At 41.0% G+C, this 27,773-nt stretch overlaps 1 protein-coding gene across 4 annotated transcripts in view; it reads right to left on the reverse strand.

The window, feature by feature from the left end:
* The window catches only part of LOC109875513 (tau-tubulin kinase 1), a 48,908-nt gene extending 24,490 nt beyond the window's left edge, over window positions 1-24,418 (reverse strand). The window contains exons 1-10 of one of the 4 annotated variants that reach the window (XM_031799696.1): window positions 24,254-24,418; window positions 19,174-19,332; window positions 17,568-17,715; window positions 14,822-14,895; window positions 13,566-13,706; window positions 11,497-11,601; window positions 3,830-3,895; window positions 3,451-3,543; window positions 2,832-2,957; window positions 2,285-2,439 (exon numbers count right to left, since the gene is read on the reverse strand). In XM_031799696.1, the coding sequence (XP_031655556.1) occupies window positions 2,285-2,439; window positions 2,832-2,957; window positions 3,451-3,543; window positions 3,830-3,895; window positions 11,497-11,601; window positions 13,566-13,706; window positions 14,822-14,895; window positions 17,568-17,715; window positions 19,174-19,281 (1,016 nt within the window). In that variant the 5' untranslated portion in view covers window positions 19,282-19,332; window positions 24,254-24,418. Of the gene's footprint in view, window positions 1-2,284; window positions 2,440-2,831; window positions 2,958-3,450; window positions 3,544-3,829; window positions 3,896-11,496; window positions 11,602-13,565; window positions 13,710-14,821; window positions 14,896-17,567; window positions 17,716-19,173; window positions 19,333-23,013; window positions 23,840-24,253 lie in introns of those variants that run through there. The other 3 variants (XM_031799694.1, XM_031799697.1, XM_031799695.1) reach the window with 3 other exon arrangements.
* Window positions 24,419-27,773: the final 3,355 nt, after the last annotated feature.

Consider the following 27,773-nt stretch of genomic DNA (forward strand, 5'->3'; position numbering starts at 1 on the left):
GAAAGATGTATAAAAGACAGATTAAAAATAGAGCACTGTGACTGCACTATCATGTTGTGGCACTTTCAGGATCTAATGTATTGTGCCATTGCACTGTGATTTGATACTGTAAATGTCAAGTATCAAAGACAGCCAACTGGTGAAAAAGACTCTTAAGATAAAGGAAGGTGCAGAAATATGACATCATCATACACAATGGGGAAACGTTCTGCTTACAATAGTCAGCAACTACAAAATGTGAATCTGCCATGAATGCCTCTATTGGCTCTTCACATGCGAGCACGCCTCAAGGGAGGCCATTTCAGCTGGCACATTTACATTGACGTGAACACTGAAATGTTGATGAATGGTTACTGTCCCTGTTAACACTAGAACCACTAAAGCATTCATTTCGACTGCTCATTCATATATATTTTTTTATTACTCTGCCATTTTTAAAGCCATGCCCCCCACCGTCCCAAGTCTATATAACCGTAGGTAGAACGTTAATATCACAAACCGAACTGGAGTTATAACCAGTTTCAGGAGGGCATCTCATTGTTTGAATGGTTTTCCCCGTTGCACCTCCTCCCGACAGTGGAAGGTGCCGTGCCCAGTTGATAATCAGAATGTAATTACCAATTTTGAATGAAGAACAAGGCGGGCCATGATATTGTACTGGTATAATGTAATTATAATCTGAAAATGTATACCCTAAATATGTACCCTCTATCAGTCCACCTAATCCAAGCAGTTTTATCAGTCTACTAAGGTCTACTTGGAGTACACAGTGAGAGAAGAAGACAAAGACGAATGGATGCACATGCTGTGTTAGCAATGCTACTAGAACTGAATGAAAATAACTCATGACATCTGATTATTCTTCCGATTCTGAGCCTCAGCGTGAACCTACACCTCCAAGGTCTTAGACAGAACGATGCGCATGCAGCAGGTGCCCTCGCCTCCATTAAATTAAATGTGAGACAAAAGAGAGGAAGAGACGGCACCGTTTGGATACAGCAAGCCAGTGACAATGCTACAGGCTGATTATCAGCACAAAATGTCATCACAGAGAGCAGGCCCCAGGGGTGTAGCCAGAAATTCGATGGTAGGTGGGCAGGGGTGGGTACTGAGGAGTATTTCAAAAAAATACAAATAATAATAATAATAATGTATTCTTTTTTTTGTTTTTGCTCAATCTGATTGGATGGGTTTGGCAGGGCCTGGCACCTCCGTGGTGGGCCTGTGTCCACCCAGGCCCACCCATGCTTACTCCCCTGACAAGCCCTACATCTCAAGCAAAAAACAACATCAGCAACAGCAGTCACCAGCTGGAAGCGTTCATTTCAATCCTGTGGAGCATTCGATGGAAAGAGTGTGTGGGCTATATGGAGAGCTTCGGGTCAGAGAAATCATGTCACGGGATCGCTTCAGAGAGATCATGCGTCACCTTCGTTTTGGTGATAAAGAAATGAGAATGCGATGCCTGGAAACAAATTCGCCATGGTATCCAACGTATAAATAATCCACTCTTTTTTACTGCTGTCATATCGATACTTATATTCATTATAATGACATTATTACTTTTGTGCAGATTTTCACCATTTATCAAGTACAGTTGGTGCTAACCATGCGCCTTGGTGGTTGGAATATTTATTTATTTATTTAATCATTATTAAAAGAATGTCACGTCCTGACCTTAGTTCCTTTTTTATGTCTCTATTTTTGGTTTGGTCAGAGCGTGAGTTGGGGTGGGCATTCTATGTTTTTGTTCTATGTTTTGTATTTCTGTGTTTGGCCTGGTATGGTTCCCAATCAGAGGCAGCTGTCTATTGTTCAGTTTATTTATTCAAATTAACATGGACTCTTACCACGCTGCGTTTTGGTCTGATCCTTCCTATTCCTCATCCGAGGAGGACAACGATCATTACAAAGAAGCTGTTACTGTGTTCCAACACAAAGGCACTCCACAAATAAAACTGATTGAAAACTTGTATTTTTACATATAGCCTACAGCAACATAAACAAATGAAAATGCTATTGTGTTATTTGAAATGTTTTTTTTTATTACTCAAATGTTACCTTCATAAACACAACCAAATACTAATGTTTGTGATAGCATATATGAAATGTATGAATCACACTGTTAGTGTTGCAGTCAGAATCACTGCTCATTAGCCTGAAGGGGGTTCCTCGAGGACCAGCGGTTCTAGTGTTAAATGAATTGCAAGCAGTTAGTTGCCCTGCAGTGTAAAATTGTGGACTTTCCTTTTAATCCTAATGGTAAATATATCAGGGTCCTTACCCCACCATGGCGACGGTGGGCCGTGTGTTGTGCTGTGGTTGGGTGGAGGCGCTTGTTGACTGTGTGGAGTCTGTCCCTCCTTTCTCCCAATCAAACGGCTCATTTTCCGTGATGATGCGCTCCTTCATGCTGTTCTCAAACACCGACATCAGCAGCTGGGAAATAGAGGAAATTTGACTTTGGCTACATCCCAAATGACACCCTAATCTTTAAATAGACCCTTTCCCTTGACCAGAACAGCAGCCGGCCAAATAGAAAACAACTCCAAATTAGACTCTGGTTGTGTCCAAACGGCACCCTACTTCCTTTATATTGGTCAAAAGTAGTGCAGTATATAAGAAATAGGGTGTCATTTTAGATGCAATTTTGCTATTGGAAATAGCATAAGGAGAACTAGGAAGCATTGATGAAGTCAATATATCAGTTTGTGTGACCATACAAAAAAGTCCCCGGAATAGTGAAATGGTGGCCAGTCAAAAAAAAGAGACGTTTGTTGCTCAAAACACTTTCAAAGTACTTTCCTTATTCTCTATACTGCGAAAGGTACCTGATAATCCGGCTTGGTGTAGTAGTCCAGGCCCAATACATGGTCGAGGAAGATATGAAACTCTGACGGCATGTGTTTCAGCAACATCCTATGGTCATATCGCTCTTTAATCTGCCCAACTTGCTCCTGCGCAAAAAAACCCCAGAATAAAACATGATATATTTGTTTGACTTGATTTAATTGTCATTCAGTAGCTGAACAAACCAGTCCTTTCCCCTTCCCCCTCCATTTGCCCATTGCGCCATGTGGCACAAGTGTCCGAAAGCTGATGGAGTGAAAATGATCAAGGGTGTAAGGGGCAAATTAGACCATCCTATATGCAACTTCAACGGAGCCAACACACACTGTGATATTTGGAGTTTGCACAATTTCATACAAAGAATCGAGAGGCGTACAAAAGTATATGCCACATGCATTTATTTCTATCTGATTTCGAAGGCAAAATAAATACCTACTAAATGAAATGTTTAATTGTTTACTTACATTGTTAAGAGTTTGAAAGATAAGAAGATCCAGAAAGGCTTGTGTTTTGTTCAGCTTGCGTATTATTTGATTATTTGACTTTAACGCTTCGCTAGAAATACAGTGGGTCTGTCGTGGACGAGTGAAGGGACTCTACCTTGTCCTTGATTTTCCGCCATGGTAGCTGTCCAACTGCAAATTCCACCAACATGTAAAATAAAGACCATAGGTCATCATGGCGTCCCATTTCCTGTGGAGAGAAAAAATAAAAGTAAAGATTATGAATGATATCCACTCTATATCATTTCAATTAGTACACTACACCCTTAATAGTGCCAAAACCTAAGGTTGCCCCCATAGAGATCCTATTAAATAACTGGAGGGGTTATGTATTGTAATTCCTTATTATATGGTTGCCCGCCACCAATTGACAGTACAACAACATAATTAACAAGTTCTACGTTTATTTCAAAAGAGCAAAATTGGCAGAATACATTTTCCAGCATATACATTTCGACAACATGAACATTGTTTACTTTGTTTTTATGTGCGTTGACTGAGGCATATCGGACAGTTCCTCGAAAACCTGCAACAGTTCTCGGCTGAAAGGAAATAAAACAGTATTAGTGACGGACGAATATACAACAACGTCTTAGAAAATGAACATTCGAACACATCTTCCTTCTAGGTTTATCCCTACTGTTCACTCTCCAAAAAACAAACTATTCCTATCTAAATGTTTACTTAAATGTGAAGTAAATAATAAGGACAACAAATGGAATCAAATAAATGACTGATAACGATTTACATTTACACTACACTAGCATTCATCCCACATCCGTTAGCGCCAAATAAACATGACACAACAACTACATAGAGGATACATGCAATACAAACCATCTTAAGACCCAAAAGCACGTCCTCGAACGTTGAAAATGCTATATTTGACCTTGACTATTCGATCTGACATGCGCCATAAGATGCCGAAGTCAAATATAGGTCATATCAATGCTTTTGTTGCCAGCATTTAGTGCCGTAGAGGAGTTATGAATGCTTAAATGTAAACACAGTGAATCTAAATTGTAAAAATAAAAGCTAAATAATAAAGTAGACAGAAACATAAGTGAGGGGTCATAAGTGAGGGGTCATAAGTGAGGGGTCATAAGTGAGGGGTCATAAGTGAGGGGTCATAAGTGAGGGGTCATAAGTGAGGGGTCATAAGTGAGGGGTCACACCTTTAAACATAAGTGAGGGGTCATAAGTGAGGGGTCATAAGTGAGGGGTCATAAGTGAGGGGTCATAAGTGAGGGGTCATAAGTGAGGGGTCATAAGTGAGGGGTCATAAGTGAGGGGTCATAAGTGAGGGGTCATAAGTGAGGGGTCACACCTTTAAACATAAGTGAGGGGTCATAAGTGAGGGGTCATAAGTGAGGGGTCATAAGTGAGGGGTCATAAGTGAGGGGTCACACCTTTAAACATAAGTGAGGGGTCATAAGTGAGGGGTCATAAGTGAGGGGTCATAAGTGAGGGGTCATAAGTGAGGGGTCATAAGTGAGGGGTCATAAGTGAGGGGTCATAAGTGAGGGGTCATAAGTGAGGGGTCACACCTTTAAACATAAGTGAGGGGTCATAAGTGAGGGGTCATAAGTGAGGGGTCATAAGTGAGGGGTCACACCTTTAAACATAAGTGAGGGGTCATAAGTGAGGGGTCATAAGTGAGGGGTCATAAGTGAGGGGTCATAAGTGAGGGGTCATAAGTGAGGGGTCACACCTTTAAACATAAGTGAGGGGTCATAAGTGAGGGGTCATAAGTGAGGGGTCATAAGTGAGGGGTCACACCTTTAAACATAAGTGAGGGGTCATAAGTGAGGGGTCATAAGTGAGGGGTCACACCTTTAAACATAAGTGAGGGGTCATAAGTGAGGGGTCATAAGTGAGGGGTCACACCTTTAAACATAAGTGAGGGGTCATAAGTGAGGGGTCATAAGTGAGGGGTCACACCTTTAATCTGTACACTAATCCTACTAAAAGCTCATGAATGCATATCTGTGTGTTCGGCTCAGTAAGTGACTTGGGTAAAACCATAATGGTATTATAACGTAGTTGAGCTAAATTCCATTTTAATCCAGTCAATATCAATAATTATTTCATAAATATTTCAATAACTCCTTTAACTAATTTCCTATACTGACAATCTGAAAATTGAATTGCACCTCTCTAGTTGAGTAACTCAATCTCTTGTGTTTGGCTTGGGATGGCAGTATCAGTGGTGCAGAACATGCTGTTCGTTCTCACATTACCCTCACGGTTTGCTGGTGACATGACCTTAGCTCCGAGGGGAGCAGACTGAACACTCACGGTCGAGTTCCACGGTCATTTCTCGAAACACTGAGTACTGAGCCCTCAGAGGTAGACACTGGAGCTGCATCCCGAATAGTACTATTTGGGACGCTCTCATCTGGTTATTGCAGAGAGAGGCTGCCTGTATGTCAGTCCTGTTAGAAACAGGAGAAACTTCCACATTGCTCTAACTTACACTTAAATATTCTGTTGCTTTCAAGTTTGTTGCTTTCAACTGCGTATGCATCAGAATTAGGACCCTGCTCTGACACATTACTAAAACCTAAAAGAAACAGAATATCTAAGTGTAAGTTAGAGAGTGAGAAATAATGTACAAATATCTCACATCCGAATGTGGCTCTAATATTATTGCTATGTAGATCGATCCACTTATAGCTGTTGCTATATAAAATAGCTGCAAGCAACAATAAGTGGGTCCTAGCAATAGAAACACCATCACTTGGTTAGTTATTGATATAAGTATAACAGAAAGGTCGAAGGTGGGTGTCCTTAGTGTGACCCCTCTGCTATGACGAGAACAGAAAGCTTGGTTACCACACTCACGTCACTCTGTCATCATGCACATGACAGCCACGGCGGAGCAAGGATCTGATGGAGAAACGGGTTGGAGCATGCACTTCAAAATCAAATATCCAAAGGAACTGTAAAACACAAAACAAAGGCAAGCACTGAAACAAAAGGAATTAATAAACGTAAGGAAATGTAACAGAAATAGGCACACATCACATCACATCACAAAAAAGTGACAATTACACATAGTCATGGCAGTAACTTGTCAAACATTTTCTATTGGCTTGTATGTAATAGAGAGAACTGTATACTTAACGAGTTGATAATAAGCAATGTCCTTGTTCACCATCAATGGCCACAATTCTGTCTGAAATATTAACATTTTTGTCCAACGTGTTTCAACTTCCTGTAACAACCACATTCTGGCTTACAACATCACACATTCAGAAAATGTGTCAGTTTGATTTGTGGGAACTGCTGGTGAGTGGGGATCTTACTTTTTTCAACTGGCTGTTTTCAAGTTTCAAATCCCATTTTTTCACCTACTGTAGGTCTGAAAGTGGATTGAGTGGCATCCTATCCAAGAGGCAATAATGTGCATGAAACAGCCTTAATAATACCCATATAATGGCGTTATATCATCTGTAATAACAGAATATTACAAGTTAAAAGCCCCAGAACATGATAGACGTAATACGGATTGGGGCGGTTTCTCAGACACAGATTAGGCCTAGTCTTGAACTAAGACGCACTAGTGAATGTGTTTTAGTCTAGAAATAGACTTCATCTGATTACACATAAAACTCCCTTGAAAAGTGGCCTAATCCTGCAGCATTACATACTCAAAATAGTAAACCAGCTTCAATCAAATATAAGTGTGTTAAAGCCATACATTTTGGCAGCTGATATGTAATTTGACAGATGCCTCAAGATAAAGCTAACTTTCAAAGCATTTTTTTCCAGCAGCGCCTGATATATTTTAAATGTAGCCTTTTTTTAACTGGGCAAGTCAGTTAAGAACATATTCTTATTTACAATGACGGCCTACCCCGGGCCAAACCCGGACAACGCTGGGCCAATTGTGCGCCGCCCTATGGGACTCCCAATCACGGCAGATATGATACATCCTGGATTCGAACCAGGGACTGTAGTGACACCTCTTGCATTGAGATGCAGTGCCTTAGACCGCTGCGCCACTTGAGAACCCCAATATGTCAATATATGAATATGAAAATGTCCCAAGAGTTTACAAAACCCATCAACATTTAACATGCATGCCAAAATCTCTACATAAATAATATTTTCCACTTCTCAGAAGAAGTCATGGAAAACAAGATTTCTTATAAAACGCATGATGCGTGCCACGAGAGGAAAAATAGCTCTGCTATTTATTACCCACAATGATTTATTCAGTTATCAGGGAGGGAAAGTGAGGGAGGATCCTTCTTCATTGCAGAGAGAACACTAGTGTTTAGCAGCTGATAGGTCTTTCACTGCACAAGCACTGAATGCCAACGGCTGAGAGCTAACAAATATGCTTTTTGGCTAATGGCTGGGGGCTAACAGCTACATGCTAACAAAAATGCTTTGTGGCTAATGGCTAAGGGGCTGACATAGTGGCAAGGTGAAGGACATTTGGACAGGGGAGGCCCCTGACACAGGGGAGGCCCCTAGCCAGTACAGCTGACCTGGCTGCCTAGGGGTAGGGGAGAGGCATACACTGCTAATGGTCAGGGACTGGGGGAAGAGGGAGATGAAGAGAGGGAGAGGGAATGAGGAGGAGGGAGAGAGAGGGAGGGAAGCAGGGGTAAAGAACGAGAGAGACATGGAAGCAGGAGGAGTTAAATAAAATGAGATGGAGAGACAAACAGGCAGGGAGAGAGGTAGACAGAAAGAGAGAGAAGCAAATGGGAGAGAAAAAAGGAGGGATAACGATAGAGAGAGAGGGAGCCAGAGCCTCACATTCATAACGAATCAATGAGCTGAAGCTGACTCAGCTGTACTGGCTAGAAGGGCAAAAAAATCAGAGAGCAAGAGAAGGGAAAAAGGAGAAGGGAAGCGAGAGGCGATGCCATAGCCCACTGACGCATGCAAAAGCTAATTCAATCTCACACTGCTGCACTCACAGAGCTCTGAATGCAGAGAGAGAGGGGGGGGGGGGGGCTGCTGCATGAGGACACAGAGTGTTCGGGCCAGAGATATGAGAGGGGAGATGTAGAGAGAAATAGAGGAGAGCAGATAGTGACTGAGTCAAAGAGATGAGAGGAGAGAAATAGAGAGATGGAGGAGAGTAGGAGAGTGGAGGGAAGGGGGAGAGCGGTGCCTAAGAGATGGGAGGCAAAAGAAGGGGAGAGCAATGGAAAGAGTGGATGGAAAGGGAGAGGAGCCAAAAGAGAAATGGAGTGGATGAGAGAAATGATTAAGAGGCAAGCGGGGAAAGGAGAGAAGATACTTGAGAGAGTCTATTTAAAATGAGGGGAGAGGAGAAGAGGAAAGGAGGGAGGAAAAGGAGAGAGATAAAGGGGGAGAATAGTCCAGGGGAGAGAAGGACAAATGCATAAGCAATTGATGAGAGGGAGAAGAAAGGAGAGGAGGTGAAAGTGCTAGAAGAGATTAAGGGAGATAAAAGGATAGGGAGAAGAGGAAATGACAGGATGGAAGTGGAGGACAAGAAGAAGATCAAAGAGAGGAAGAAGTGGAGAGATTGAAAATGCAGTCAATAAATCAAATCAAATGTGATTTGTCACATGCGCCGAATACAACAGGTGTTGTATTGTGTACACCTTACAGTGAAATGCTTACTTACAAGCCCTTAACTAACACTTTGGATACCTCTCTCTTGGATGAAGGTATGTGTAGAGACAGAGACAAACAGTGTGCTGGTAGGAGGATGGGGAGGTTAGTCCTTCTTCGGCTTAGTTCTGGTCGCATAAGACTTTGATTAGCATGTACAGTTGAAGTCGGAAGTTTACATACACTTAGGTTGGAGTCATTAAAACTAGTTTTTCAACCACTCCACAAATGTCTTGTTAACTTGTTGGCAAGTCGGTTAGGACATCTACTTGTGCATGACACAAGTAATTTTTCCAACAATTGTTTACAGAAAGATCACGTATAATTCACTGTATCACAATTCCAGTGGGAAAGCAGTTTACATATACTAAGTTGACTGTGCCTTTAAACAGCTTGGAACATTCCAGAAAATTATGTCATGGCTTTAGAAGCTTCTGATATGCTTATTAGCATAATTTGAGTCTGTGGATGCATTTCAAGGTCTACCTTAAAACTCAGTGCCAAAATGGGAAAATCTAAAGAAATCAGCCAAGACCTCAGAAAACAATTGTAGACCCCCACAAGTCTGGTTCATCCTTGGGAGCAATTTTCAAACGCCTGAAGGTACCACGTTCATCTGTACAAACAATAGTACGCAAGTATAAACACCATGGGACCACACAGCCGTCATACCGCTCAGGAAGGGGATGCGTTCTGTCTCCTAGAGATGAACGTACTTTGATGCGAAAATGCAAATCAATCCCAGAACATCAGCAAAGGTTATTGTGAAGATGCTGGAGGAAACAGGTATAAAAGTATCTATATCCACAGTAAAACGAGTCCTATATCGACATAACCTGGAAGGCAGCTCAGCAAGGAAGGAGCCACAGCTACAAAACCGCCATAAAAAAAGTCAGACTACGATTTGCAACTGCACATGGGGACACAGATCGTACTTTTGGGAATAATGTCCTCTGATCTGATGAAACAAAAATAGAACTGTTTGGCCATAATGACCATCGTTATGTTTGGAGGAAAAAGGGGGAGGTTTGCAAGCCAAAGAACACCATCCCAACCATGAAGCACGGGGGTGGCAGCATCATGTTGTGGGGTGCTTTGCTGCAGGAGGGACTGGTGCACCTCACAAAATAGATGGCATCATGAGTCAGGAAAATTATGTGGATATATTGAAGCAACATCTCAAGACATCAGTCAGGAAGTTAAAGCTTGGTCGCAAATGGGTCTTCCAAATGAACAATGACCCCAAGCATACTTCCAAAGTTGTGGCAAAATGGCTTAAGACAACAAAGTCAACGTATTGGAGTGGCCATCACAAAGCCCTGACCTCAATCCTATAGAAATTTTGTGGGCAGAACTGAAAAAGTGTGCGCGAGGAAGGAGGAATCAGTTACACCAGCTCTGTCAGGAGGAATGGGTCAAAATTCACCCAATTTATCGTGGGAAGCTTGTAGAAGGCTAAAAGAAACGTTTGACCCAAGTTAAACAACTTAAAGGCAATGCTACCAAATACTAATGATTGTATGTAAACTTCTGACCCACTGGGAATGTGATGAAAGAAATAAAAGCTTAAATAACTCATTCTCTCTACTATTATTCTGACATTTCACATTCTTAAAATAAAGTGGTGATCCTAACTGACCTAAGACGGGGCATTTTTACTAGGATTAAATGTCAGGAATTGTGAAAAACTGAGTTTAAATGTATTTGGCTAAGGTGTATGTAAACTTCCGACTTCAACTGTAAACTAACTTCAAAGGCTTTCTATAATGGTTAGTTAGCTTGGAGGAAGGATTTAGTGTCTGTGCACTTAGCTAACTGCTATCCCATAGCCTACAGTACATTGCACATGAAGTGTGGCTGGCTGAAGAAAATGCCCCAACATGATGTCATGCTATCTGATTGGCTCAAAGTCAAGTTGTTGGCCACTGACAAGCATTGCGTAGGTTCGTCGAAACCCTGTCAGCACATAGCAGGTAACGCTTTTGTTCTAGCAAGAGAAGGAACAGCCTCCCACTGTGATAAGTACCTATCGACAGTCTTCGGCAATCAGATTCTCAGTGTGTTACATACTTTAGGGTGGGTGACGTGACGTCATTGATCCTGATCCACCATTTGGGGAACACTGGGTGCTTCGCAGGTCTGTCGCTCTGCACATTGCAGAACATGAATATATCGTATTACCGTTTGCCTTTTAGATCATAATAAATGGACAGGGGTACCTGATCCTAGATCAGCACTCATACTCTGAGATGGTTTATAAATACAAGCCTAGACCTGCTAATCTGTGCAGCCTCACCATTGCAATAAAGATGACCTGGAATTTATCCACGAGCTGGATATTATTCTAATAACATCACAATAACATGTAAGTGGGCGGCAGGTAGCCTAGTGGTTAGAATGTTGGGCCAGTAACTTAAATGTTGCTGGTTCGAATCCCCAAGGCACTTAACCCTAATGGATAAGAGTATCTGCTAAAATGTTAATATTCATCTAATTTTTTAGGACAAACCAAAGCAAAGGAACAGAAGAGGAGACTTACAGGGCGGACTTCTCCAGTGGTATTGGTGTACTGCCGCGCGAGGCCGAAGTCTAACATGTAACACTTCCTTAAGGTTGAAGGCAGCCTTCCCATGGCGAAATTTGACTGCAGAGAAAATACATGATTATACAATGCATTATAGATATGGTCTGGTGGCTCAGATGGTAAGAGTGTGGGGCTACTGTAGCAACACCAAAGAACCATCACAGTGCCATTAGTGTTAGCCAGGAGCGGCGCTTGTTCTTCTTAGGGCTGCAATCCCGTTAACGGGATGATATGACAACAGCCAGTGAAAATGCAGGGCGCCAAATTCAAAACAACAGAAATCTCATAATGAAAATTCCTCAAACATACATGTATCTTATACCGTTTTAAAGGTAATCTTGTTGTTAATCCCACCACAGTGTCCAATTTCAAATAGGCTTTACAGCGAAAGCACCACAAATGATTATGTTAGGTGACCACCAACTCACAGAAAACCCCCGCCATTTTTCCAGCCAAAGAGAGGCGTCACAAAAAGCACAAATAGAGATAAAATGAATCACTAACCTTTGATGATCTTCGTCAGATTACACTCATAGGACTTCATGTTACACAACACATGTATGTTTTTATATTTATATAAAAAAAATCTGAGTTTACATTGGCGCGTTACATTCACTAGTTCCAAAAACATCCAGTGATTTTGCATAGCCACATCAATTCAACAGAAATACTCATCATAAATGTAGATGAAAATACACATGGAATTATAGATATACCTCTCCTTAATGCAACCTCTGTGTTAGATTTCAATTTTTTTTTACAGAAAAAGCAAACCATGCAATAATCTGAGACGGCGTTCAGAAAATAAATAAAATTATCCGCCATGTTGGAGTCAACAGAAATCACATTATAAATATTCCCTTACCTTTGATGATCTTCATCAGAATGCACTCCCAGGAATTCTAGTTCCACAATAAATGCTTGATATGTTCGATAATGTCCATTATTTATGTCCAAGTAGCTACTTTTGTTAGGGCTTAGGTATACAAATCCAACGCTCGTGCAGATCCATCCGAACCTCGGACGAAAACTTCAAAAAGTTATATTACAGGTCGAAGAAACTTGTCAAACTAAATATAGAATCAATCTTTAGGGTGTTGTTATCATAAATCTTCAATAAAGTTCCAACCAGAGAATTCCTTTGTGTGTAGAGAAGCCATGGAACGCAGGTCGCTATCATGTGTCTGGCTCTCTGCCAGACACCTGGCTCATTCAGCTCCCATTCAGGCCCACAACACAGTAGAAGCCTCATTCAAGTTTCTAAAGATGGTGGAAGCCCTAGGAAGTGCAACTTCATCCATTTCCCACTGTGAATTCAATAGGGGCTGGGTTGAAAATCGACCAATCTCAGATTTCTCACTTCCTGTTTGGATTTCTTCTCAGGTGTTTGCTTGCCATATGAGTTCTGTTATACTTACAGACATCATTCAAACAGTTTTAGAAACTTCAGAGTGTTTTCTATCCAATACTAATAATAATATGCATATATTAGCAACTGAGACTGAGGAGCAGGCCATTTACTCTGGGCACCTCTGGGCTCCTTTCATCCAAGCTACTCAATATTGCCCCTGCCATAAGAAGTTTTAAGGGATGGGGCATTGTTTGATGAAAAATAGTTATAAGACCATCTAATATGCCACAGATAGCCATTGTGCCCATGAGCAAAGAACTTCACCCCTAACTTGCTCCAGGGGTACAGGTTACTTTAGGGAAAGCTCACCCCAATGCTGGGGCGTGTGTGTGGTGTCTGGGATTGGGAATGAAACGAACCGATGGCAAAAATACACATTTCCGTTTTGATGGACAACACAGATGCAGTCTTTTTTTTTTTTACATGCGTCATGGCACAGCACAGCATGCCACAGCATTATGGAAGGTTATCAGTGCCAATTCTAAAATGCAATGGTTAATTGGAATGCGAAAATGACATAATTTGCATTTAAGCATTGTTTTTTAGAATTAGCACTGATAACCCTTCATAAAGCTGTGGCATGCTGTGCCGTGATGTTATGTATGATACGTACCGGTTTGATATCTCGATGCAAGAAGCCAACAGAGTGGATGGCCTCTATAGACTCCAGGATCTGTTTCCCCAGGCGGAGTGTGGTGCTCATGGTGAAGGTCCCCCGAGGCTGGCTCCTCCTCAAGTCCGCCAAATTGCGTCCCTGCTCCACCCCCCAAAACAAAACAACGCTCTGGGGTGAAGTTCCCTCTAGGTACAGATCTAGAATCAGCTTCCCTCCCCCAATCCTAAACCTAACCTTTGGTGGGGAAAATACAAATCTGACACAAAAATCAGCATTTGGGGCCACTTCACCCTACTCCAGAAAACCAACCATACGTAACCAAACAGGCTTTGTGCGAAATAACACATTTATTTCTTACCGGTACGGTACACCCAATCGCCTAGGTGTGATCATAGAATTACATATAGAATCCTTATTCATTTCATAAATGATATCTGTGGGCCTAGTAGCCTGCGCCTAGTAAAGATTTGTCACATCACTTTTTACATACAATACCTTTTAATATAGGCGGCAGGTGAGTTTCAAGATTGGGGAAGCAAATTTGAACCATAAACATGCACCTTTATAATAAAGCATTTCATGCATCCTCACATTTACATACTTATGTAAGATAGGTTCCTATTCCGGATGTGATGATTAGATTTAGGCCAATAATATAACTCAATCACTGTTCCCAGAATAGACTGTTCAATGCAGCTCGTAGTGGCGTAGAGTAGGCCTGGGCTACAAATACAAGATCGTATTTTTAAATATTCCGATATGCCTGGCTGGGTCTCTCTGCTTTTCACTGACAGTCACAAATCAACAATCATCTATTTGTTTTGTATTCAAAGTCATACAGTATCAAAAGTTTGGTCATGATGGATTTTTACACCCAAGTACCATGACATAACAGCTTTATAGGCTGTGTCTCAATCGACAATGGATTGGATTAAGACTCTCCACAATATACTTCCATATTATAGAAGGCTGACAATGCTATGCTGGATCATGTGACATAATGGCATTTGAATTACTATCCTTCGTCAGTATGTGCTTTGTCAGCCTCTAACCAGCCGCTGCTTATAAATATTTTTTTTTGTTAATATGGCCTATTTGCCAAGACTTCATATTTCACGATGCCTTATGCAAGCTTTATAAATTGCACTTCCTCAGAAAAACGTGTTTTTGTTGAATTGTGGTCAGATTCTCACAGAATGCATTTTGGGGATGGTGGTCAATCTTTATTAAAAAAGCAAATGTCAGCTTCTTACCTGAAGTTGCATGACCACGTAGTTGAATTTGTCATTTCTCCCACAGCCAATAAACTTGCAAACATGGTTTTTACCTAAACAAAAAAAGGTCATATTTAAAGAATCGTAGTTCAAAGATGCATATGCCAAAATATTCCATATCATTTCAACTTGATGATTGGATTGGTTTTCATTGGTTACACCAGGGAGATGAGAGTGGTGACAGGGCCTAGGTAAGATCCAATTCAAATTCCCATATCAATCAATGCAAATACAGCAGAACCACTCATGTTGACACTCAAGGGGCTGAAGAAAGGATAAAGCCATATTTTCTTTCCAGGTTTTCTTCCCGGCAACACCTGTCTTAGGACTGTTCTTTTCAGAACTTCTTTCTCTAGGACATGACCTTGTGTTAAATATTCTATAAAAGATCACTTTAGATAAAATACTGGCAGATAAATAAAACTGGACAAATTCATGAGCTGGCCAGTCCATGTTTCCTGGTCTTCCTTTTCTTCACAGTTAATCCCAATTAAGGTCAGTTGGGCATGAATCATTGTTATTCATCATGCACCATTCATCTTTTGATGGAGCACCCTGTTAATGTGACTTAGTACCGAACATTTTGGAATCTCAGACTCAAAAAAAATTCTGAGGGAACTTCAGATAGTTTGATATTCCTTAAAAAGGTAGAGTCTGTAATATGACATCATTATACACCAAAGGGTGTCGTCCTGCTTACAACAACAGCATTGGCAAGTCCTGATATGGGCATGCTGGGAAGAGCCAATAGTAGCAGTCTAAGCAGATTTGAATTTGTTTGTTGTTTCGCTCATCTACGTTTCGTGATGTCACATTGCAGTCTCTTCCTTTAATATGTACATAGAAATACCAACACACACACACACACATGCTTCTTCAAAGACATAGTACATGTTCAAACCGATCATGAGTCATCATCACAATATGAGGGACAAATTAAGTTAGAAAGTTTCGAGGTAACTTTTTTCCTCATATTGTGATGATGACTCGTAGCCAAAGTGAGTCACTTGTTACCCTGGCACATTGACGTGCATACTCCAGGAGGAGAGAGTTGCTCTCCTTCTATGTGCCACGTGATCGCCATCATGTCTAACATGTTACTGCTGCCCATGCAAAAACGTGCTGTGAGTCACAACATTTAATCTACATAAAAACATATAGAGGGCCCATTATGGCAGAATGAAAGGAATAGTCTAAGCCAAAAAGACTTGCTCTAGTTTGTTCACTGTTTTGGAAATACTGTTGGGACCATGCAATCAAGCATAAATAAAGTACTGTTAGGATGCATGTTTGGCTTTTGTAAGAAATTTGATTGTTGGGACCTCTACTTCCTACTGACATACCTATAACCAAAAACAAGCAACACTATATTGCTTATTTTCCAGGCACATTTTTAAGGGCCTTTTTTAAAAATCATGAGTGGAGTATTTTTCACAGCTATGTCATAATGGCCTTGTAGACATTTTACCTACACTATACTTCAAGGAGATCAGAGGCCCCTTAATCAATACACAACATGAGCAATGATGTTGAGTAGTTTACTGGGTTACCTATTGATTCATAAGGTCTAAGCTATTCTTAGCCACTCTTCCGTGAAGCTACTATGGGTGTAGTAAGCAAGAGAGACATCGGTTTCCACATTTGCTTGAACCTCAAGCAAAAGATTCAAGGGCCACAATTCAAACATCACACCAAAATGCAAAAAACGAAACAGATATGCTTAAATAGTGCATCGTGACCCACTAAATAAGGCCAGGAGGAAGAGAAGGTTCCATTAAATAAGCTTAGTGCATGGCAGACAGAGCTAATGTTTACTCTCCCTAGCCACTTGGACTAAAGCTCTATTTAATTTTTTAATTTTTAAATTTTACTAGGCAAGTCAGTTAAGAACAAATTATTATTTTCAATGACGGCCTAGGAACAGTGGGTTAACTGCCTGTTCAGTGGCAGAACGACAGATTTTGTATCTTGTCAGCTCGGGGATTTGAACTTTTTGGTTACTAGTCCAATGCTCTAACCACTAGGCTACCCTGCCGCCTCTATTCAAAGTCCACAGCCACCGAGTCACAATAGTCTGGCGGCCCATTATTACATATTTACGAAACTAATGTAATTGGCTGTTTATTAGGTTACATATTCTGTCACAGTAGACTGCATGGCTCTGCAGCTTTTAACTCTGTAGGATGCTTAAGGGTGTACATGACAATGTGAGAGGAAATTCTGATTCCTTTTGACAGGATGTCTCAAAGGACACCCAAAGCACTAACACTTTACCTGGTTGTACTGTCCTGAAACCTATGCTGTGCTGTCACGAGGAGAGGTTATTACACTTTTCACTAGACTGTCATGAGTATGACATAGCAGATTTTATAGCCAATCATAAGTGCAGTCTTAAGCAGTATTGATGTAACACATTAATCTTACACAGGAAAGATAAACGTTCTTACTTGACTATGCACTGTAGCTGACACAAACTTTATATATTTGTCTGTCATGACTACAACAAAGTATACTGACACGTGGTGTCAGCGGTGGGATCTGGGTTCAAGTCAAGTGACATCAACAAAGAATGCCATTTATTGAATTTAAGAACGGCTGAGCAGCACCTTCATACTCATTGACTAAGCCGAACGGTAAACACAGAATGGTAACCGCAGTGGCACCACCTGGCTCATTGACAAAACTAGCAGAAAGGTCCAAAATGGCCACTGCAGTGGGCCCTTACCCTGCAGTTTCTTCAGGACTGCCACCTCCATCTTCAGGACCTGTTTGGGCTGCTGGGCCGACTCCACCTTCAATGCCACGTTCTCCCGAGTCAACAGGTCCAGAGCTTCGTAAATCTCCCCAAAACCTCCCCCTCCGATTTTCTTCAGCTAGAAAGGTGTTGAGGATAAAAAGTGTACTAAACAACATTCTTCTGGTGCTGTTAGAATGCTGGCTTATACTGTACTGTACTGTAAAGAAGCTCAACTTAACAAACCTTTCGCATGACAAACACCAGTTTTGATGGAAGAGTACAGAGAGGTTAGCCTGTTCCCAGATCTGTTTGTGCTGTCTTGCCAACTCCTATGGTCATTGTCATTGTTTGGCATGAGAACGACCAAAATTAGTTGGCAAGACAGCACAAACTGATCTGGGACCAGGCGATAGAGAGGTGTGTCTTATTGATCAAACAGTAATTGAGTGAATTCATTTTTGCTAGATAGTTGCCCTCCTTCGTCCCACCCCTCTTTCTCCAGCCCCACTTCCTCAACTCCTCTATTGCATTTTTCTTTTTTTTCACCAAGTACTTCAGTGCTTTGAACAACCCTATTATCCGTTTATGGCTTGATCATGACAGCCAAGTGCCGAAGACAAATATTAACCAGCCATGTGCAAACACACTCTACTTTCTTCCTCAGCTCTTTGGCCTAGGGATCTGTCGCTCCGTGATTGGTTCTGACAGGGTCGTCTAAGTGATCACCATCAGAAGCACAGTAACTGTTACGCAATCACCGAATGCGTGGCGCTGCGTATACGATACCATTATTAAAGGGGCAGAAGTAACCCCAAAAGTTTGTCAGATACCATTAAAGGGACATTTGACAAAAAATACAAAAGTTTGTCCAATGATTTAACAATTCTACATTCTGTTCTTGTCATGTCTGCTCCTGCTCCTCCCCTCCGGCGTATGACGTCGCCAGAGTACTAACCACCGGTCCTGGGATTCATCATCACGCACAACTGACACTCATCATTAGCGCACCTGTTAATCATTATGATTCACACCTAGACTCCATTACCTTCATCATTTCCTCCCCTTTATATGTCACTCTCCCATGTTCGCTCACCAGTTGGTATTGTTCTTGTGTATCGGCGTTCTGCCTTATGTTGGTGTCGTGTTATTGGTTTTGTTGTTTTATTAAAACGTTTCACCTGCACCCGACTCACTGCCCCATCATTACAGTTCTGAAAATCCAGGAGTAGAGTTAAGGAGAAAATGTTGAGGTCCCAAATGGACGGGAATAAATGCTGCTGTGAATTAGTTACAATCTTTCCCATTCAGGCTGGATCGAGGCCTGCATCATTCTGTAATCTGCTTGACGTAAAGGTATGACAACACCTGACAAACGGATTTGAGATTTATCTGCTCAACTTCAAGGTATGAAAACACAGATTTTCGAGTACACTATCCCTTTAATTCTGGTGAGACACAGAGAACCTTGGTGATGGGGAGTCAAATCTGTGTGTGTTGAAGGTAATCTTGTAATTAGCCCCTTAGGGGAAACACTGATATAGAGAGACCATACCAAAACAAAACCACAACTAGATCAACTATGTAGCATACTCACCACTTTCCATCGGTCCTTGACCATGCAGTTAGGCGGCAGTATGTCTGCCGTCTCCCCAGCCCCATTCATGTTGGCGTGGTCCTGGAGGCCTGGCACTAGGCACTGCATCTGCCAGCCCGACAGAACGCGGGCAGCTCCCAACTTAAATGAGCCATTTATCTGGAAAAGATTATTCAATAAGACATAAGTCAGTCTTATTCCCTTTCTTTTAACACAATACCCATGAGCAGGCATCACACAGCGCACTCAAAGCAAAAGACATAAGTCAGGGTTGTCTTATAAAGCCATTCGTTTTGTTAGCTCGGGCCAAAGTGGAGGAGAAAACAAAATGGTATTTTCCGTTATCCGTGCAAATACCCTGGTCATACAGAAAGCTTGCTGGTATTGACGGTTGTAGTTTGACATCTAGATTGTCTTGAAAGAACAAGGGGGACAGACAGTACATACTCTGCAAGTGAGCGATGGAAAATAAGGCCTTGGTAATACTGTATGATGGAGGTACATCAACTACAGCAACTACATATGTTCATGGATACTAAATGTCCTTCATATCTGAATAACATCAAGCCCAATAAGGAGATGCACTTGTGTGTGGCCAATTCAAATTCAAATTTGAAATTACTTTTGGCACTTGAAGCACAGTACATCACTCTGCTTGAGCGCCGAGCTAAGAGTTTTGTACAAAAGCTTGATTATGTAACAATGTGTGCCAACAATGTACCTACAATATGTCATTTGTATGTGATACATGGTTTTAGTGACCTCCCACAAAGCGGGACCATAACCATTCTCATAGTCTTGAACACTGCTGTACAACAACAAACTGACAATACATCTATGAAATTCATTGTAATGGATATATTATTTGGCCTCAAATTTCTGCTTGTAAACTCATTTTGGGGGTTAAGAAGACGTCATACCTAGATTACAACCAACTGGTCTCTGTTACAATCAGGTAACAATCAGGTAAAGATGTCCTCTTCATGATGAGATCAAGGCGTCACCAGATAACATCCAGATTCAGCAAAACTTCATTATACAACCACTATACAACCACTATACAACCTGACCATGAGTTCGTTGCAACCAGTTTTGCCTGATGAGATAGACACTTCTTAAATTTAAATTGATCTGTTTTGCAATATCTGGCCAATCGCTGTTAGCCCTCTAAACTATTAGACAGTATTGGTATTGGGTTCGAACCAATATCTATCAACTTTTATTTTCTAGATGCTTATGATTATTCTGGGTAAACAACATCGGGATAAGAGTGATGCATGTAAATAGGTTAGTACCAAAACCATGCTATTCTGCATGCAGGGCCATGTACCATTAGTTATGCATGCACAGCTCAGCTCCATTTGGGGGGGGGGGGGGTACTTAGTCATGCCTAGGCTGAGGCCAGTAGAGAGACTGTGTGTATTATCTAGCAGATTAGTCCGCTGTGAAAAAGTGACAAAATGCACTAGAACACATACAGAGGGTTTAGACAGAGGGTGTGAGCCTACGAGGGTGGTATTGCCAGTGCTTATGGCTTTAAAGCAAGGTTTGTCAATGCACCTGGGTCGGTTCCCAACATTTGCATTGCTACGGCGGGAAGCATGTGAATGGAGGCTGTGTCATTGAACGACAATATGCCAATAACTGGTGGTTATTTCAAGCACTCTCATAGCACAGCAAGATTACAGGCTGGTAACACTGCAAATGTAGCAAGAACTGGGTCACGTTCAGTAGGCAAATGTTGTGGAACCTTGCAGATAGAAATGTCATGAATAGAGCTTACGTGGCTCCTTATTCTACATTTCAGAGGTGCATGTTCGTTCTACATAACATTTTATATCTGAATGTCCCATAAACATTGCACCATGCTGAAAGCGACCCCAGCGCCCTCATCATACTTGATCTAAAACCGACAAGAGCAGGCAATATTGTAAGTAGTTTAAGTTTAAATACAAAGAGGTTTGTTCAGGGAGCATTTCCTCACTTAGCGTCCTCTACACACTACAGCCATGGAATTGGAATTAATATTTTACTTTAACCATAAATCATTAAAGGGATAGTTCTCCCATTTACAAATCATATTGGTTTCCTTGTCCATAGACTGCTTAAAGGGTAAGGAAATTAATGTAATTTTGTAATTTGAGTGAACTATCCCTTTAAGCTTATTTTATACTTTCAAAAGTATGACTCACTAATAATGAATCAATCGAGATAATTGCTGATCAGCAGCTATAGTGACTGCTCATCATGATGCCACCCTATAAGATCATATAAAGTAGGCTTCATGTTGTATGGTTCAAGATAATATATAATTCTCAGTCTAACTATTATAATGTTATGGCCATCTTGCCAGGTGTTATGAAAGATTCTTCTCATGTAGGGAAACACTGCAAGCCTGTTCCCTCCCTTTGGGTGTAGTTCAATCATAATCTTGGAAAATGTAAATCATATTAGCATCACCATAGTTTCATTTTCACTGGGTTGTGATAGTTCAGGGTACAGTTGCCATAGCAAAAAGCAAAACATAGGGGCAGTGCATCAGTGAGGATAGTGAGAAACTCATATCAATTATAACACACAACTAAATGTGTATTTGCTGTCCTATACTAACAATAGTGTGAGTGGATCTACTTTGCAAAAAGCCAAGGGGTTGCAATCAAGTTTCCCAGAACAATGAAATCATGAAATTTCCTTGAAATCCGCGAAGGAAGCCGCGACAGCCATTTGTGTTCAAACTGGTGGGTAAAAGTGCAGCCGCATTTCCAAGGGAACTTTGAAGAACACATGATGAACCTCTCACCATATTTACAACCTCTTCAAAAACCTTACGTCTGAGAAAAAATCCTGAACTTGGCCAATTTAGTCGATGCCAAAACACTCCTTTGTAAGCCTACAAGCCAAAATAAAAAAATACAAATACAAAAGAGGTTTGTTACAACTGCCTCCACAACCAAATCAATGATGTTTAGAGATATTTCGATATATAAATAATATTTATGAGAATGACAGTTTAGTTTGAAGGAGTAGATAATGAAATAATGACAAGTAATAGTATAATGGACAACAATACACAGAAGCCATATAATGCAATCATTTAGCATAACATTCATTTAAGACGATGATTAGAACTACGAGCCAATCTTTTTACAATATATGAATTACTTTACAGGTCCCAGGTCTATATTTGGCAGTATAAATGTTGTACATAAGGCCTGATCCAAGCGACTGTTGAACCTGTATCATTAAATGTAACATTGGCAAGTAGAAAGTTGGAACAATTAAACAAATCTGACATCTCATCCTAAAGTATTTTAAGACAAATATTTAGCCTTACTCTTTAAGCACAAACTGTAATAGTAGTATGTTTCTAATGAGTTGAATTGATACTGCTTGATGGGCTATAAGCAAATGCACGCTCCACTGAGTGTGTGCTATAACTCCGTAGATCTGCTACTAAGGCAACTAACGGACTGTTCAACATTAACAAAATACAGGCAGAGATAGTTTGATTTAGTCAATAACCAATACCAACAAAGGGTCAGGTTAAGTAGTGCACATGCAGTATTTTTTTTAAACTAATGGGCCGAACTGATGCTTTCAATACAGTTACATAAACAGCTATAGCCCTATCAAACAATAATTAAACATAACTTTTTGCTAAATTTCGGGACAACATTTCTGTCTATTTAGGGCCCAAGAACAGTCCCAGAGGCAAAAGTCATATATAGTCTCTTTAATAAAGCACCCAGGAAGTCCTATTCATGTCCGATAGGCCTAGGCCAACTGATATCTATATTATGTAAACGTTATTAGCCAAACAGATATCATGAAGAATATTACCTGGCGCAGAGACGGCACGTTAGTCTTTTCCGTCTTTTTGGAATCTTCATTTGGGATTTTAAGGTGGCAGAAGACTTCTGACAAACAGTAGCCCTACTGCTACAGCTATACACTCAATAATAGCATCATTTCCCCATGTAAGACCAAATCCATTGCGAGAAAGGTCCATATAAACATCTACTCCGATGTCCGACGCTAAACTGAACCGTACTCCTTTGCATTTATCCCAAGCGAAACCTCCAATAAATTCAATCAAACATATGATTTTCTTACATTGTGTATTGGCCTAACACACACATTTTGTTTTTGTATTTTCTACATTAGTTTGTCAAGTTGTTTAAATTAGAATAAGATCCAATTTCTTCGACAATAAACGTGTCACGCAAGCGGATTCCTATGATTACAAACTGCAGTGTACAGGTGTATGCTTTGCATGAATGCACAATTAAAATACATTGTCGACGACTAAAATCCAGGTAAGCAGTGGGTCCAATTCCGATAAACTATTCCGATACAATATGCCTTCTCTTACTAATTGATGTCTCGGTTTAAAATACGGTTATATGCTCTCCAACGCCAAGGCTCTCGATCCATCCCACTTCTCGGTTTTTGTCCGCACTGCAGCGTATACTCATGCTTGACAAGAGACCCACCTATTACTACCGCCTTTATGGCGAGAGGTGGCGCACGACACCCCATAGATATTCTGCAAAATCACAAAACTTGTACCATTTTACAAATATTATACCCTAATAACAGTCCGTTACTTCTCCTCGCGCGTAATGGACAGAGTTTGTAATTGGACGTCAGCCTTTCTAATCTTCAATAATATTGCATATTTTAATGGAATTGTTTGATATAGGTAGACCTACCACTAAGAAAAATACTACCGAATGAAATGTTACATATATGAGAGCAAAAACACCGGACTACAATTCCCAATGTGAACCAATCACTGGAAAAGGCCAGCGCCGAACTTCATCATACTAAAATACGCATAATAATAGATATAACTCTATAATAGCCCATTGGCATTAATGGATTGGGATCAAAATGTTTTGCTATATTTTAACTACATCTACTGCAATTCAAATCCACATTCCACATTTCTATTCATTAAGACAACTATAATTCCTTAAATCAGCCACCTGGGCCTTCAGTGTACAAACATATGGCGATATTTACATAACCCTTCAAACCTGGGGAATGGGAAAGAGAGGATAGTAGCTTTTCTTTTTACCTAATTCTCTTCAGACGCGATGACATGAAAACCTCGAAGACTTTGAAGAGGCACATTGTTTCGCCTCTACGGTCAAAACCATTGCAGGAGGTTCGCGCCACGTACCACCATTTCTACGGCAGCATCCTCCTCCCTGCCCTCATTCGCGCCCCTAGCATCAGCATCATTTAGCAACCAAAGCGATCGTCCTCTGTGCTTTCCTCAGAGATTTGTGGTATAGGCTACACGGCACATACCGCCACCTACCGAAGTGGAGAAGAACATTTTAGACCTGGATGCACAATTAGGACTATACTTATGTTTTGAAAAAATGAACATGGTGACTTAAAAGTTAGGGAGGATGACGGATGAAAAGGATTTTTATAAAAAGCCTTATCTATATAATTTTGGGAGTTTTTCAAAGTAATTCTGAGGAGGACATTTCTCCCACAGATATTTCAGAAAAGGCTTGACTGAGTATACAGCAGCCTAAAATAGTATTACAGTAGTTTTAACAAGTGACAGGGCATGCAAGATGCCGCTGAAGAACATGGCTGACGTTTTGCATTCTCCCAACTAAGTGTGCTATTTTGTAATTTTTGGGGATTTTGTGTAACTTGTTTTTTTTTACTTATTGTGTACATAATGTTGCTGCTGCCGTCTCTTATGACCGAAAACTTCGGGACATCAGAAAAGCGATTACTCAACGCGGACTGGAAGAATGTTTTTTCTTTAACGAGTCTAACGAGAAGGATATCCTGCTTTCACTGGAACAGGCCTAGATCCACGCCTTTTGCGTGAAAAAAAAAGTAGTCGGAAAAGAAGCCGCAGATCGGGCACTCTTCTGAGAATCCGGAGGCGAGCAAGTAATTTCCCATTGCCTTCCATTCTTCTTGCTAACGCACAATCATTGGAAAATAAAATTGACCTACGATTAAGATGATCAAATCAAATTGTATTAGTCACATGCACCGAATACAACAGGTGTAGACCTGACAGTGAAATGCTTACTTACAAGCTCCTAACCAACAGTGCAGTTTAAAAAAAAATATGGCTAAGAATAAGAGATAAAAGTAACAAGTAATTAAAGAGCTGACAACAGAGAGTGGCAGTGGTTTGGAGAGGGGAGGGTGGGGAATGGCAGTGGTTTGGAGAGGGGAGGGTGGGGAATGCAAATAGTCTGGGTAGCCATTTGACTAGATGTTCAGGATTCTTATGGCTCAGGTGTAGAAGCTGTTTAGAAGCCTCTTGGACCTAGACTTGGTTCTCCGGTACCACTTGCCATGTGGTAGCAGAGAGAACAGTCTATGACTAGGGTGGCTGGAGTCTGACAATTTTTAAGGCCTTCCTCTGACACCGCCTGGTATAGAGGTCCTGGATGGCAGGAAGATTGGTCCCCGTGATGTACTGGGCCGCTCGCACTACCCTCTGTAGTGCCTTTCGGTCGGAGGCCGAGCAGTTGCCATACCAGGCATTCCAGGCAACAAGTCAGGATGCTCTCGATGGTGCAGCTGTAGAATCCTTTGAGGATCTGAGGACCCATGCCAAATCTTTTCAGTCTCCTGCAGGGGGAAGAGGTTTTGTTGTGCCTGCTTCATGACTGTCATGGTGTGCTTGGACCATGTTAGTTCGTTGGTGTTGACAAGGTGACACCAAGGAACTTGAAGCTCTCAACCTACTCCACTGCAATCCCGTCGATGAGAATGGGGGCGTGCTCAGTCCTCTTTTCCTGTAGCCCACTATCATCTCCTTTGTCTTGATCACATTGAGGAAGAGGTTGTTGTCCTGGCACCACAGAGCCAGGTCGCTGACCTCCGTATAGGCTGTCTCGTTGTTGTCGGTGATCAGGCCTACCACTGTTGTGTCATCAGCAAATTTAATGATGGTGTTGGAGTCGTGCCGTGCATTCATGAACAGGCCCCCCATTAACATCAACAGGGCTGTAGTGGAGCTGGCCGAGAGTTTCAAGTTCCTTGGTGTCCACATCACCAACGAACTATCATGGTCCAAACAGACCAAGACAGTCGTGAAGAGGACACTACAAAATCTTTTCCCGATTTAGGCCCGATTTAAGGTCATCTAAATGTAGGATAATCTGGGCCTTAACTACAGCAACAATCAAGTTAACTGCGGTGTCTTTGACCAGTGGCCTCATTTATAACTGTTGCGTAAATTTCATACTGAATTTCTGCTTCTGCCATTTCTGAAAAGTCTGCTCACATACAAAAATATAGAGATTTATAAACTTGACACATGCCATACGCATGTTTCCAGTTATAAGTCAGTCGTAAAACTGTGCGGGTGTGAACGAACATTAAAGCTCTGCCTGGTAACGCCCTCCATTCTCCTTTTATGGTGACAATAACTCCCTTTATTTGCTGTATAATATTGAACTATATGGAATTAGGTCACGACAGTTTCTGGAAGAAAGAGCAATGGCAATTTTGGGCAGCATGTTTTGATATTTTGCCGTGACTAAACATGCATGCTGCCTATAGCAAGGTCCATGCTCCGTCATAATGCAAGATTGATTGTATATTCGAAAACAATTTAAAAGTAGGCTAAATGCTGCAGCCCACACTTCTATACACAAGACAAATTGATTTTCAATATTTAGTAAACCATAAGATTATTGGGTTTCTATATCCTGACTTGGTATAGGCTTTGAGATTAAATAGGCAAAGATGTCACGCTCCTATCGCACAGCAATACTGTAACCTACTCATAATGTAAAATATTTTACACAAGCTACCTGTAACGGTTTTCCTCCTGGGAAGGAGAGGCGGACCAAAACGCAGTGTGGTTATAATTCATGGTATTTTTAATAAGAAAAACTATACATGAATAAACTACAAAAAACGTGAAACCCGAAACAGTCCCGTGTGGTACAAACACTGACACAGGAGACAACCACCCACAAAATACCCCAAAGAATATGGCTGCCTAAATATGGTTCCCAATCAGAGACAACGATAAACACCTGCCTCTGATTGAGAACCACTCCAGGCAGCCATAGACTTTCCTAGGCAACTATACTGAACACAACCCCATAAATCTAATAAACCCATAGACAAGACAAAACACAATAAATAACTCATGTCACACCCTGGCCTAACCAAAATAATAAAGAAAACACAGAATACTAAGGCCAGGGCGTGACACTACCGGTCTATTTAGTGTGTTAGCAGAATGTTTTAATATTTTGCAGTAATTTATGCTGTATCTGGAAAGGACTGTGTCAGTTTCTGAAAGAGAAAACAATGGCAAATTATTGTAGACCTGTCAGCAGAACATTTTAATTCAATTGTGTTTTACATTAAACTTTTCTTCCAACCTAAATATAATGGACTTCCCACGAATTCGGAAACATTGTCTTGGGCAAGCTACAAAAAAAACCAATTACAGTACTTACAGTAGCATACATAGGCCTACTTCAATGTAAAATATCAATTGTATATTATATATATTATGGGATCTTTTATTTCAGCTCATGAAAAATGGGACCAACACTTTAAATGTTGTGAGGACATACGTTGGGAGA

The sequence above is a fragment of the Oncorhynchus kisutch genome, linkage group LG20 (assembly GCF_002021735.2).
Source record: "Oncorhynchus kisutch isolate 150728-3 linkage group LG20, Okis_V2, whole genome shotgun sequence".
NCBI classification, from domain to species: domain Eukaryota; kingdom Metazoa; phylum Chordata; class Actinopteri; order Salmoniformes; family Salmonidae; genus Oncorhynchus; species Oncorhynchus kisutch.